The sequence below is a fragment of the Microcaecilia unicolor genome, chromosome 12, assembly GCF_901765095.1.
Source record: "Microcaecilia unicolor chromosome 12, aMicUni1.1, whole genome shotgun sequence".
NCBI lineage: Eukaryota > Metazoa > Chordata > Amphibia > Gymnophiona > Siphonopidae > Microcaecilia > Microcaecilia unicolor.
Genome location: NC_044042.1, coordinates 73,307,262 through 73,322,596, shown reverse-complemented (window position 1 = coordinate 73,322,596; position 15,335 = coordinate 73,307,262). Strand labels below are relative to the sequence as shown.

At 39.9% G+C, this 15,335-nt stretch overlaps 1 protein-coding gene across 1 annotated transcript in view; it reads left to right on the top strand.

Moving 5' to 3' along the window:
- The window catches only part of LOC115481387 (keratin, type I cytoskeletal 47 kDa-like), a 65,758-nt gene extending 56,566 nt beyond the window's left edge, over positions 1-9,192 (top strand). The window contains exons 3-10 of the mRNA XM_030220476.1: positions 3,222-3,830; positions 4,499-4,581; positions 4,840-4,996; positions 5,499-5,660; positions 5,763-5,888; positions 7,057-7,274; positions 8,319-8,368; positions 8,866-9,192. Coding sequence (XP_030076336.1) covers positions 3,222-3,830; positions 4,499-4,581; positions 4,840-4,996; positions 5,499-5,660; positions 5,763-5,888; positions 7,057-7,274; positions 8,319-8,368; positions 8,866-8,963 — 1,503 coding nt within the window. The 3' untranslated portion in view covers positions 8,964-9,192. The remainder of the gene's footprint in view (positions 1-3,221; positions 3,831-4,498; positions 4,582-4,839; positions 4,997-5,498; positions 5,661-5,762; positions 5,889-7,056; positions 7,275-8,318; positions 8,369-8,865) is intronic.
- Positions 9,193-15,335: the final 6,143 nt, after the last annotated feature.

Here is a 15,335-nt window from a genome sequence, read left to right as displayed (position 1 = left end):
TCTGTAATGGCTGCATCTGCTATGACTAAAGGAAAGAAAATTATCACGGTAAGAACCTAATTTTCCCATTTTGCTATTTGGCTGAATACGAATAATGAAAAATATTATATGACCAAGTACGAATACAGAATGCGAATAATGGGCATTGAGCTTTAACATAACAAATAATAAAAGAAGCAACGTGAAATCAGACAGCATGTGTTTATTTCGGTAGGATTTAGCACTCTAGAGCCCTGGATTATTTGTATTCGAATTTAAATCACCATTCAACCGAATACGAATAATGTATTTGAGACATTATTCAGGGCCAAATCAAATCAAATATGAATATATGGTACAGCTCTAGTTATAACCAAGACTCCCATCTCATTTGGCTGCCTATGTGGTTGGCATGGTGGAGACTTGACAACCAGTGTTTAAGCATGGCTGGATGGGGCCAACACAGAGTTGCAGGCACAGCTCTGGACACCTTGTTCAGCAGACTAGATAGATCATGTGGATACTTGTCAAGAAATTAAACATTGGCTTCCACTTAAAAAAAAAAGGAAGAAAAAGAAAGAAACCAAATTTAGGAAAATACTCACAGCCAGTTTACTAAAGTCCACAATAGTGAGATTCAAGATATTTAGATATGGATATTTGAAGTCATCATCAAGGAAATAATACTGTGTCTGGCGTTTCTATTTAATACCCCCATATTTAACAAGAGCTCAATACAACATCCCCCGTAATCCCTTTGGCAGCCGAAAAAACAGAAAGTTGTGTAGGTTCATAAAATACATACTTATTTGACTGATATTTTACTACACATTTGCAAGGGTATTTAAGAAAGAAAATACCACCTAATTGGGTTACACCTGGTCTCATTAGCAAAAATCTCTGTCTACGTTTTTGTGTTTCCTTTGTAAAATCAGGGAAGAGTTGAACCTTCAGTCCGAGAAAGCTCTTCTCTCTATTTTGAAAAAACAGTCTCTTTCACCAGTTCTTATCTGGTGATAGAGCCACCGTAGCTATCAATGTAGATGGAGTTATTTAATCACTATCTGAGGATTCTAATTTCATCGAGATATCCAGAGCTGGTTTATTCTGAGATATTTGGTTTTTTAAATGTAAATAGTAAATTTGAGTAAAAGGAGGAATCATCTCTTCTGAAACTCCTAATATCTCTTTTAATATACTTCCGTAGCATTTCTCTGGGTGAAATCCCGAATTGTTTAGGAAAATTCAAGAATCTAATATTAGTATTCCTTGTTACATTTTCCAAGAATTCTGTTCTCCTTCTAAGTGTTGTCAAGTTCTTTATCATTGTTTCTTGGTGTAAATGTAATTCTTTTAATTCTTTTTCCATTTCTTTTTGCTGGTTCGTTAAAGACTCCACCTTAACGTCAGTATCTTGTGTCCGTCGATCGAGCCTATTTATATCTTGGGTAAATTGTTTTATTTGTGGGTTTAGAGATTTCCCCAAATCCACAATCAAAGTCCAGAGAGTATCAAGTGTAACCTCCTTAGGTTTTTCAGATATAGGGAAATTTACCTCTTTTGCATCAGTTGAAGCGATCTGTTGTATCCGTGTTGCAGCACAAGTTTCCGCTTGTTCTGGCCTGCTAGCAGCTGTTTCTTTTTCCCTCTGGTTGCCCTGATCTCCTAAAGGGCCTGCAGCTTCTGCGGATCTTTCTTGCTCCTCTATCTGTCTGGCTGCATCACTCATCGGTCGCAGTACCGAGGATTCCTGCATCGGCGTGCTGGCTCCAGAGGGTTGCGGAGGCGGAGCTCTTCCGTCGGGGCTGAGCAAAAGCTCCAACCCTAAGACCGCCAAAGTGTCTCCATTCCCACCCGGTCAAGTGGGTTCTCCCCCGATGGCACAGGTATCTGAACTCTCTGAAGGAAATTTTGTATATTGGGCTGAGTTAGCGAGGAATTCTGCCATGGAGGGACAGCTGAGGAGGACGGGCGGCCCCTTCTCTTCGGCATCGCAAAACAATCTCAGAGCATCCTCAGAAGCGTCTGACACAGACAGCAGCCATCTTGAGATCATGTGGATCTTTATCTGCTGTTATGTTACTGTGTTAGATTTGGGCCAGTGGAAAGCTACAACATGAGGTATGCAGTTTCAATATATGGAAGCTTCAAAAACAAGCAAAAAAGCCGCATTTTAGATACAACTTAGAAATCGGAATTGACATGACCAGGTCAAGACATGAACAACGTAGTTTGGAACAGAATCTGCTGACGAAGAGCCTGTTCTAAAATCATGTAGGAAAACGTGTGTGGTGGCATGTACAGAGAAAGCATCCATTTGATAATGATAAACATGGAAATCATCAATGAATGAAACATGGCTAATTACATGTATATCTGCTAACACCTTCAAATGTTGGCGCATAGGTCAGCTATTTTGCAACCCTATACATCTATATTCTACTAATGGCACAGTGGCTGCAACCATCACTTAATTCCACATTGGAGAGGAAGATAAACAATGGAGGATTAAGGACTATATCACCCTTATTCCCTTCTATAAAGGGCCAGCCAAAATGTGCACTTCGGAATATGGACATGCAAAAGAGCAGCTATAAATCCTGACATGCAAAGTGTCCACATACACATGTATACCCTATGTGAAAGAGAACACACATGTAGATTTTAGTACAACCCAGGCCCTGCACATCATACCCCCTTGCAATTGATATGATGAGCAGATTTACATGGTAAATACCAGCTTTCTCAAATCAAGATTTATATATGTATGTAACATAACATGTAAGTGCAAGTATTTACATATGTATGTGAAGAAGAAGTCATCTAAAATAAGAGCTAAACTGTATTTTTAGCATTGCTATGTGAAGAGAAAGATGCCTATTATAAATTATTTTTTGGCTAAATATTTATTTGATTTTCCTTCTAAATAATTCTTTCTGAACACAGCTATATACAGAATGGGTGGATGAATGTAGAAAACCCATTTGGACAGCATGAAAGTTAAAAGGTGGTTTAAAAAAATCTTAATTATCCTTAAATGATGAAATGAAATATCATTAATGTTAGCACCACTCCACCCAACATTGCATCGTATAATGTTAAACAGCCCACAGGCACCATTTCAAAAGAAATGGACATAAACAAAGGTTAACTATTAATGAATGATAATTAATCCAGGTAGAGTTAAAGCTAATCTGGCACAGCTAGAGTTTCAGATACACCCACTTCATTTTCTATAAAAGGATCAAAATGTATCCACTTTTTCAGTCCCTCTCTTCAGCTTCCTTACTCTTCCTGAAAGGGCTGCATTTCTACTTGCCACCATGGCATTCTCATCCAAACAGAGCAGTGGCTCAGTTAGAATTAGTGGAGGGGGTGCAGGAGCACAATTTGCTGGTAGCCAGAGTGGTGGATATGGGGCTCAAAGTTTTGGTGGTGGCCAATTTGGTGGCTTTGGAGGTGGCCAAGGTGGTGGCTTTGGAGGTGGCCAAGTTGGTGGCTTTGGTGGTAGCCAAGTTGGTGGCTTTGGAGGTGGCCAAGGTGGTGGCTTTGGTGGTGGCCAAGGTGGTGGCTTTGGAGGTGGCTTTGGGGGTGCTCAGGGTGGATTTGTTGGTGGTAGCTTCGGAGGAGGTGAAAGTCTTCTTTCTGGAAGTGAGAAAGAGACTATGCAAAACCTCAATGACCGTCTGGCTGCCTACTTGGACAAGGTGCGCTCATTGGAAGAGGCAAATACTGAGCTGGAACGTAAAATCAAGGAATGGTATGACAAACACCGTCCAGGAGGGACCGCTGGTGGACCAGCTCGTGACTACACCAAATATTATAAGATGATAGAAGACCTCACAAACCAGGTAAAAGAGCTTTCTGACCTGTCAGCTTTAGAGTTATCTGTATTTTATTTCTTTTCTTCAATTATCGTTATTCAAGTTTACAATTTTGGATATAAAAACAAAATCCTATGGCAACAAATCTTACTAATCACTTTGTGGTCCATCTCATTACATTAATGGTGTAATTTTTGCACTTTGTATATGTCTTCACCCATTCCTGCTGCCTGACCACTACAAATTCTGAACCCATCCTTCCAAAACAGTTTACACCCGTCCTGTACCTACCTCATTCTCATAATGGCTACATTGTTTCCCTCATTCTAGCATTTTGGTAATTTCCATATAATAATTTAGGAATACTTTCATGCTCTGTGGGGCAACATTCTTCATACTGGCTCCCATAACTTCTGAAATGATGCCCATTTGCCTGGTTCTTGCCCCCTAACTTGTACACACTCCATCCTCAATCTATATTTGAATTTATAATTTGAACTAGAAAAATTATCTAGGGTGATGTTTATGGCAGTACTTGACTCATGTATAAAGATAAATCATAATAATATGAATGTATGTAATAGGAAATGCATTACAAAATATTCAGTTTTCAGAATTAAATTGATTTTTATATATACTTCTCATGTACCCAACAAAATCCAGTATAACTTACAAGCTATCCTTGTGCATTACAGATCATTGCAGTTACCATAGATAATGCCAAGGTCATTCTGCAGATTGACAATGCCAGGCTGGCAGCTGATGACTTCAAGCTGAAGTAAGTTTCATGATCTACTTATAACGGAACATGGTTATGTGTTAAACATGAGCTAAACTGATGTTTCTCTTGGGGTACTGTTTAGAAAAGGATATTATGGATGTATCATTCTTATTGTTGTTTTCAAACGTCATATAAATGCTTTTCTGAAATAAAAATAGCCCAAACATCATTTTATGAAATCTTATTAACATCACACTTAGAACAGAAAGCATGCTTGTGAAAGTTAATTAACAATGGACTGCCATGAATTATTAGGTATGAGAATGAACTGGCCCTGCGCCACAGTGTTGAAGCTGACATCAATGGCCTACGCAGAGTCATGGATGAACTGACACTGTCCAAGGCTGATCTGGAGTCACGACTGGAAAGTCTAAATGAAGAAATGATGTCCCTCAAAAAGAACCATGAGGAGGTGAGAAGAGTAACTCCTCGCTTTGGTTTCTCTATTATCACTATTATGTTTTATAGTTCTAAACTCTCCAAGGGTAATCCAAAATACTTAGAAAAATGGTCTGGTATTCATATAGTGGGAGATTCGTGTTCTGATAAAGAACTATTGAGCTGTTAAGACATTTCCCTAAAGCTAAGTTTAGCTACAGAAAAGAAAGTCTGTGCTAAGTGCATGGAAAGAAAACATAATCCGTGTCATGTTCTAGCAATAGCTTGGCCTATCCTGTTTGAAATGTAAAATCAGCACAAGCTAAGATCTGAAATCAGTTTTACCTGTGATAATTGTTATTATGCTATTTTACATTAATGTAAACTGAATGATTCAAATCTTTTATTTTCTGAATCATTTTTATGTGTTCTTTCATGTCATATGGCATTGTTAAGCAATAGAAGACTGGGAATTTGCAACAAGAGAAAATATATACTTTATAAATATAACTATACTTGCATTTCCCATTGTTCAGGAAATTAAAGGTTTGCAATCAAGTGGTGCTGGCCAGCTCAACGTAGAAATGAATGCCACTCCAGGCAACGACCTGACTAAGCTGCTCAATGACATGAGAGGACAGTATGAAGATCTTGCAGAGAAGAATCGCAGAGAAGCTGAAAACAGGTTCAATGAAGCAGTAAGTGTATACATAATGGTTTTATGTTGAAGCAAAGATCGTCTTACAAATACTGGATCTTCCTAACTAACCTCTAATCTCCTTTTCATTGTTCTGTCTTAGAGCAAAGCCTTGAAACAGGAAATCTCTGCAGGTGCTGAACAGATGCAAAGCAGCAACACCGAAATCTCAGATCTGAGACGCACTCTTCAGGGCCTGGAGATTGAGCTACAGTCCGCACTCGCTATGGTAATATGCATGACATAAATAGTTATAACTTTGATTATTGCAGTCCATAAATGTTTCAGATGAAATAAAAGGTAAAACATATCAGGAAGGTGAATTTTAACAACTACTTCCAGTGTAATTAATTGTGCACATATCCCTCTCCACTGTTGCAAGAAATCTCCATCCTCAAAGGCATGTATGCAGTAAGAGCAGCCAGATAAAAGTCTTAGCTATGACTATCCATTGATATTTAATGGCACTATCTGGACAGTGCCCCTCAGTATCCTTTCAGATCAACTTAGCATGATCTGGACAATGCTATGGCAGTGTGAGCAGAGCAGGGATAGAGTGATATTCAGACCACTATCCAGATACAGTTAGCACAGGAAAAAAAACTGCCTAACTTTATCTGGATAGTTATTGGGATAGCGGTTTGTCTAAATATTGCCATTATCTGATCAGCTCCAGTATTGATCATTCTATGCAAATGTTCAGTGTCACCCACAATCTGGATAATAGCTGAATATCTGTATTTTATTTAACAGCCACAACTGGCACTGAAAAAAAACTCTGACCATGGCAGCTGACTATTGACCTAAAAGCTTCTTTTGCAGCATTTCACGATAAAACTGTCAGCGTAGAAGCTTACATGTTTTTCTCAGGTTAGATTGAGATAATTTTGTTCTGTGAATATTACTCTAAAAACCATACACCATTTATGGGATGCATTATACCACAGTCCAAAAATTGTTCCTCAGGAAGTTTTGTGAAACCAAAAATAAACATAGCTCAGTTAGCACACTGAAAACTCCGAGATGCTTGCAGTTTCAACTAAATGGCAGTTTAATCACTTTGCAAAACAACTTGCCAAACATTTCACTTTATACACCTAATCAGTCTAGTTTTCAAGATACCAATAATGAATATCACTAACAAGCTATTTTAGCACGGGTCTCATTTTATGCAGTGAAACGTAGTTACTAATAACTGAGGTTAACAATAAAGTAGCATGTCTTAATGGTATCCCACATTGATAACTTCCCCTCATAGTTGTACAAATTGGATATACAATATAGGTAAATCTGTCTCATACTTATTCATTGAGGCTATCCTGAAAGCCAGATTAGTTAAGTGTGACTAGAGGTTTGTAATGGGAAATATTAAGATAATATTTTTAATCTACTGCCAGAAAAAATCCCTTGAAGATACCTTAGCAGAAACAGAAGGTCGGTACTGTATGGAGATTGCAAGAATACAGGCCATGATTTCCAGTACAGAAGAGCAGCTGAGTGATATCAGAGCAGACATGGAGAACCAGTCTGCAGAGTATGAAATGCTCTTGGACATCAAGACCCGGTTGGAGATGGAGATCGAGACCTACCGCCGTCTGCTGGATGGAGAGGGGATGTAAGTAATCAAAAATATATAGTTCATTTCATAAAATTCTCTTAAATGGGGAAAACTAGTGGTTATTAGTAGGGATGCGCATATGTTTGCAAAGATATTGAAAATGTCTCATTCCCTATCATTACCAAATGAAAACAGTCAGATAAAACACAAAAATTCATCTTTTATCATTTGCTGTTAATAGTGCACACTCTTTTCATTGTGCATGCATGAGCCACTGTTTATGGATAAAGTGCACAATCTTTCAGAAACAGTGTGCCTCCTTTGAACGAAATGCGCTCTCTTTCAAAAATGGCCAAATGAAAACGATTAAAACGAACACTCCTGGAAACAACACAAAATGAAATTTTTCTGGTTGCCCTTCCCTGGTTATTACGAAAGAAAGATCCACCTGGAAGTAAATTTCCTACAGACCTATAGAATCCATCCTCAGTGCTAAGAAGTTTTCAAATCCCTTTCTAATCCAAGTGTGCATAAGCATAGTTATGCAGTTTATTCTGCTGAAAGATGTTTACAGGTCCTTTGAATTTCCAAGCTTCTCCAATTGATGATCCCGGAGAAGACAAAATATATCCTATTGTTCCATATAAACAGAGGCATCAGTTTTCAGTGGAGAAGGTAATCAGCTTACTATAAACACTGATGTAGGCATTTAAATTAGGTATGTATAATGTAGTCAGTGCCACTGCCATTATCCATTTAGTTTAGGCCTGCAGGTACATTTTAGGCATGAAGTTAAGACTGAGTGATTTTAATGACGAAAGATTCATAGTATCATCCACCCAGAAAATAATAATTAAGCATAACAAGAAACACTTTCCTTATTATGCAAAGAATGGGGATGTCAGACCTGAATTCATTAAAGGTTTATGGGTATGATACCGTTAAAAATAGACAATCATATTTCAACCTGGATATGAACTCACAAAATAATACAAAATTGAGTTAAAATATTTATCTTCCCTGACTAATTTTGATGTGCATTCTTTATTATGCATATTTTAAGTCAAATGATATATAAAATGTATACATTTTTCTTCACAGAGGTCAGCGAAGCTCATATCCTCCACCCACTACCAAGCCTGCAACAAGAGGTAAGTGGTTTGTTGTCCATTTTAATGGTGGTGGGGGAGGGGAGAGAAAATATTTTGTTCAGATGTGCATGTGTCTCGCTAATAGCTAGAAACCCTTGCTGCAGTACTTCACCTGACAGATTTTATTATTGCAATGACTGATTATAATATTCTATTTCCCGCTCCGAAGAGCCTTTAAATCTAGACTGAAAGCCCACCTCTTTAACATTGCTTTTGACTCGTAACCACTTGTAACTACTCGCCTCCACCTACCCTCCTCTCCTCCTTCCTGTACACATTAATTGATTTGATTACTTTATTTTTTGTCTATTAGATTGTAAGCTCTTTGAGCAGGGACTGTCTTTCTTCTACGTTTGTGCAGCGCTGCGTACGCCTTGTAGCGCTATAGAAATGCTAAATAGTAGTAGTAGTAGAAGAGCCATGCTTATTCTTTACTGTGCATTTTATTTTTATGTGATATATTCTAATGATTATAAACAAACATATTTAATTTTCAGGGACACAGAAAACAAGAAAGGTTAAGACAATTACCGATGAGGTGGTAGATGGTGTGGTTATCTCATCCAAAGTACAGGAATATGAAGAGAAAGTGTAAGCTACACTGAAGATCTGCCTTTCATCAGATACTGTTGTCTCAAGGAAAAGAAGTTAAGGGGAAAAGCTTAAACTCTCCAAATTTAAAGAACTTTCCAGTGGATCTCATTTTCTTTCACTTTATTAAAAGCATGCTGACAGAAAACCTTTTATTCATGAAGGCTAGCAAGCATCTTTTGATATTCTCTGTCTCTGTTACTAAATAAACTTTCTTTCTGATGCAAAGAAAACTTGTTTGCTTGTATAAAATGTGTTGAGTTTACTGCACAGTAAAATGATCAGCAGTGCCTATGAATCCTTATTACATTAATGTTACAATATAGGAGGCTATTATATATTTCTAGGTATCAATCCCAACATCTTTTCAGGGTGTGCAATAGCATAGTATAACATTATTAACACATACAAAACATGCAATAACTCCTACCCAACATGACACTGTGATGGTGAAATTTAATTATTTGAAAAGATCCTAAAAGAGATCTTCTATTATCCTTCTCCACTGACAGGTATTAAGGTCTGATTTACTAAAAGCACAATGCACTAATGTGGGCTAATATTGCCTATTAACAACACACATAACCAAGCTGATAGACATGCAAATGAGGCAAGGTTAAACTATGTCCACACTGTACCTAAGGATTTTATCATTAAAACTTAATTATACCTCCCCAAGGTGTGGGTAAGGGTGTGTGCATGTGTGTCTGTGTGGGGGTGGGGGTGGGAGTGGGGGGGTTGGTCATACTGTGGCTGTGAAGCAGTTTGTGCACACACTGTGACCCCCTTTTACTAAGGCACGCTCATATTTTAAGCACGCGCTAAAATTGGGAGTGCGCTAAATTTTAGAGATGCCAATCAGGCTTATTTTCAAAGCACTTTGGGAGGCTAAGTTCTATAGGTTTCTATGGAACTTTGGGAGGCTAAGTGCTTTGAAAATATGCCTCATTTTAATGCATTCCTATGGGCACCTCTCTAACGTTTAGCACGCACCCAAGTTTAGCGCACGCTAAAACCGTAAGTGCACCTTAGTAAAAGAGCCCCTGTATTAATAGATATTGAGCTGTGTAGCATTGTTTTGCCTCTTATTCCCTCATTTGCAGAGATTTTTCCATGAAACTTGTTGCAAGCTAGTTTTCACAGTAACAGTTCTGTTTACATGCCAGACTTCACTTGCACACAAAGGCGCTTTTAAGGGAAAGCATTAGTGAGCTCTAGTATATCTGCCCCTTAGTATCTGAAACTCACTACAGTCTCTGCTGTAGCAATCAACAACAAATATAGGATGGTTATATTTTTTCTTGTAATAAACCCCTGGTTCCTGGCAAAAATAAATAAATATTTTAGTTAACTTTCTTGAGATAGGGTGCGGGTCTCAATGGACCATCAATCTGACTCAACCTGGCACCCCTTATCCTCTTAACCTTCTTTGGACAAAACGTTTGCTAAATTTAACTTTAAATGTTACTCCACATGATTATTTATTCAGTTGTGTAGCCCATCTTTCCAACAAAATGACTTGCATGAATATACAATTTAACTATTTAAAACAGTAAATTCACAACATATTCCAAGCAGTCACTAAATCTATGACTATCAAATACAATATAATTAAATTGTCATAAATTGTAATTCCTTATTACAGCCTCACCCTGGCTTCTGGATTCTAAATAGCCACTGGTCAATCAGATGTAATGGATCTCCTGATATATTCTCTACACTGGTCACCCGTGTGGATGACTACCTTCCAGTTCTTTATTTAAACAAGCTGAAAAACTGGCTAGATCCATGTCAGTCTGGATTCAGACCCAGTTATGGAACAGAAATGGTCCTCGTATCCCTACTAGATGAGCTTCACAGAAACCGAGACAAAGGATTTGCCTCAGTGTTAGTACTGTTAGATTTCTCAACAGCTTGTGACACCTTGGATCATGATATCATGCTAGCACGACTGACAGAAACAGGTATCAATGGAACAGTACTATCAGACAGACAACAATCCATAATGTTTGGCAGCACCTCATCGCCACCATGGGCACTGACCTGTGGGGTACCACAAGGATCAATACTGTCACACATTCTGTTCAATATCTACCTCAAGTCACAAGCTGAGCTGATTTGGTCAATGGACACTCAGTTCTACATCTACACGGATGATGTGCAGCTACTCTTACCCATCAAACCTGAGCTACCTACAGCCCTGAATTAACCGATTACCGTCTAACATCAATTCAATGTGGAAACTGCTAGGTCCATGCTGCTTATTTTATCAATGTATATCTTTGTAAAATGGTTGTTTCCACTGTATATATGACAGCAAATACACTGCAAATCCATCAGAAATAAGCATGTCCCAACCTAGATGGCCCAGTTCCGATCTCTACTTTCTATATAAAATACAACTCTTTGGGGAGGTGGGTGAATATATGAGGACTTGTATCATGCTGTCCACAAAGAACACTTACTACTAGTAATTTGTCCCCTGATATTCAGCTGGTGGCAGAGTTTTTAAAGCAGGGGCGTAGCCACGGGTGGGCCTGGGTGGGCCCAGGCCTACCCACTTTCCGTCCAGGCCCGCCCGCCCACGTCGCTCGCAGAAATTCATTGTCCTCCCCGCCAATGCTGCATTCTTTTCTTCGATCGTCGCCGGCAGCGCTGCCATTCACACAGTCAGCTCCGCCCCCTTTGCCGCGTCCATCTGGCCCTACGTAAACAGGAAGTGCATCAGAGTGGGCCGGATGGACGCGGCAGAGGGGAGCAAAGCTGCCTGTGTGAACGACGACTGAAGAAAAAAATGCAGGGACCGAAGCTGCCTTCTCTCTTCTGCTGCGCCGGTTCAAAGGGTTGCTGCCAGCGTGTAAGAATCACTGCTGCTGGCTGAGTCTGACCTGAAATCCTTCCCTCTGCCATGTCTTCCCCCCAACTATGATGTAATTTCCTGGGAGGAACGCGCAGCAGAGGGAAGGCTTCTGGGTCATCAGCAGCAGTGCAGCAATTCTCTCTTACATGCTGCCAGCAACCCTTTGAAACATGCTGCGGTGCTGTGATGCTCCTGATGCTGCATGGAGGGGGGGGTTGGCGAGGATAAAATTGTTGGGCTGCTTGGGCATGGGAGGGGAGGGAAAGAAAAGAGATGCTACACAGGGGGTGTAGGAGTGAGGGAAATTGTTAGGGAGGGGAGGGAGAGATGCATGGGAGAGTAGAAGAAAGGGGATCATTATTGGGATATGGGGGGAGAGAGAGGGATAATTACTGGATGTAGGGTAGGGTGGGGAGGGAAGGAGGGGTGAATGACAAAAGAAGGAGAAATGTTGGACCTGGGAGGGAGGGGAGGAAAAGGTACTGCACAGGGGAGAGAGGGAAGAAGGAGAAATGTTACATGGTGGTGGAAGAGATGCTGCAAGGGGGGAAACAGATGTTAGACTTGGGATGCAAGGGTGAGAGAGAAGAGGAAAAGAGGGAACAATGTTGAACATGAGGGCAGAGGAGGGGGAAGAAGGAGGGAGATGTAGGATCCAGGGGCAGAAGACAATGAGGGAGAAATGCTGGAATGTGGGTGGGAGGGAAGAGGGGGAGAAATGCTGGCCCCTGGGGGAAGGGGCAAGAGGAAAGAGAGAAAGGACAGGAAGACGCTAGGAGGGGGTAGAAAGAGGGAGCAGATGCTGGGCTAGAAGGGTTGGAAAGAGGCAGACACTGGGATGGTGGGACCATGTGGAAGGCCAAGGAGGTGGTAAGGAAATGAACGAGAGGATGATAGTGATTACGGGGAGTAGATTGAAGATGGAAGGCTGGAGAAGGAGTGAGATGGGGAATAGGAGAGCTAGTGGGTGAAAGAAGATGGAAATCAGATAGGTATCTGGAAAGTAAAAAGGAAAAGGATTAGAAGATGAATTTTGAGTGGACAGAGAGCAGGAAAGAAAGAAAAAAGATAGGAAAGAGCTAAAATGAAACAAACATCAATATGTCAGTGTAGTGAGGGAATGGAATGAGAGTGGAGAAAAGACAAATGAATAGCAGCTGCTTGAAGGAGAATTAACAGAAAGACAGGGAAGTGGAAAAGAGAAATTTGAACCAACATTATGGAAAAATAAAATGACCAGACAGCAAAGGTAGGAAAGACATTTTATTTTGAATTTATTAACTGAAATTTGTTAGCTTGAGAAATGTGCACAGCGGATATCATTTTATTGTGTTCAGTAGAAAAAAAGAAATATATTTCTGATTTTATTTCTCCACTGTAACATGCCGAGGTTCCGAGTTCAATTTTTGTCTACATATATTTATTTCTAATTTGTGATCCCTTGTTCTGTATTTGGTGAGAGTCTGGGCCCTAGCATGTCTAACACTAGTCCCGACCCTTGCTGTAGCTGGTGGGGATCCCCAACCTACATCAGCTGAGGACCTCCTCTAAAAGCAGCCAAAACTCCCTTCTACTAAGCTTGGCAGATGGCGGCAACATCCTTGAGCCACCGATAACTAACCATGCATGGGATGCCAGCATCGGTGACTCAAGGCATTGTTGCTATTGCTGCCTGCCAAGCTTGGTAAAAGGAATTTGTGGCTGTCTTCAAAGGAAGTTTTCAGCTGACAGAGCTTGGGGATCTTTATGAGCTAAAGTATATTTTGAATTGGGAGGTGCCAGGGGAGATGTGGAGAGTGCGGGGAGGAAGGGGGCACAGACAGAGAGAAAATTTTGTGCCCACCCACTTTGGGCTCAGGCCCACCCAAAATTGGCCGTCTGGCTACGCCACTGTTTTAAAGATGGCCACCTGATGAATCTGGTCCAGACTCCAGTGGAGAAGTGGCCTAGTGGTTAGGGTGGTGGACTTTGGTCCTGAGGAACTGAGTTCGATTCCCACTTCAGGCACAGCTGCTTGTGACTCTGGGCAAGTCACTTAACCCTCCATTGCCCCATGTAAGCCGCATTGAGCCTGCCATGAGTGGGGAAAGCGCGGGGTACAAATGTAATAAAATAAATAAATATATGGGCAAAATGCAGAACCTCATGTAAAATAGCATAGGAATTCTCCACATCTTGACCAATATGTGAATTCCCTTCTGTTTGCCCATTTGGGACCAAATTTTATAAACAGCGCCAAAAAATTAATGCTGAAAAAAAACCCATGCTAAATACTATTCTATAAATGGCGCTGAAAGTTAGGCACCGTTTATAGAATTTGTTTAATGCTGGGATCGTCATCTAACTTTAGATGTGAGGATTTACACCATGTAAACCCTGGTGTAAATCCTCACCCCTAAATTAGGCGCAGATCCCCGTATTCTATAACAGCGTGCATAAATTATAGGAACACCCCTGATCTGCCCATGACCCTCACATGGCCCTGCTCCCTTTTTGGAACCACACATAAAATTCACATGTGGATTCCCGCGACTCGAAATACATGCATACGTTTCAATGAATGCTAATTAGTGCCAATAATTGATTAGTATCACCCAATTTTTGGTTGTAATTGGCTCATTATTCAAATTGCGTACGCATATTGGGCTTGCACCCAAATTTGCATGCAGAAGTTTACACACCATTTATAGAATTTCGGGGATGGTAACTTCTAAACATACCTTCTCATGCCATATCCATACTAGTGTACGTGCACTACTTCAATTACAGGTTCAGGCAAGACCACTGTGGACTAACTGAACCTATTTAATTAAAATGGTTTCAGGAACTATTATGGAGATCAATGATGTAGTATAGACAAGACTGAAAGCATTAAATCCAGCATCTACACTGACCTCTGGGGTTATGGGATTATAATATTAGAAATAGTATTTGTTTAGTAGTATTCACCAATCTGCCAGTTGCTTTTAATCCCCAAATACAATCACAAAAACTGCAGAATGTGATCTCAGCTGAAAACTTCTGCAAAAATCCAAACCTGAAAAATCAGAAAAGGAATAAGACAGCAACTTCATACAAGAACCAATGCTACATAAGAAGGCCAAAATGGCAGGAGAAAAATGCTGTATAACAGGAAGTAACTGCATAATAGAACAATATCATTACTGTCATTTCACTGAACCTACTCATGCATGCAACAGATGGTGAGCCAAGACATAGAACTGCCTTATAAAACATTCCTCCTGAATTTTATTTCAGATGTATATGTTATAATAATACATTTACAGGAACTATGAGTGCACTGCTATAGGAACCCTGCATTGACTTGTCTAGTCCAACAGTGCAGATGAAGTCAAACACATTCTTGACTAAAATATGAACTTTGTGTGTAATTAAGTTGAACTAACAGCAGCTTGAATGCAAGTGTACATTGTTCATTGCGTTTTGTTTATCTTTTCTATCTGTGTACATTCGCCAAAGGCAAACATTTCTGATTAACACATATGCTTTCCTGAG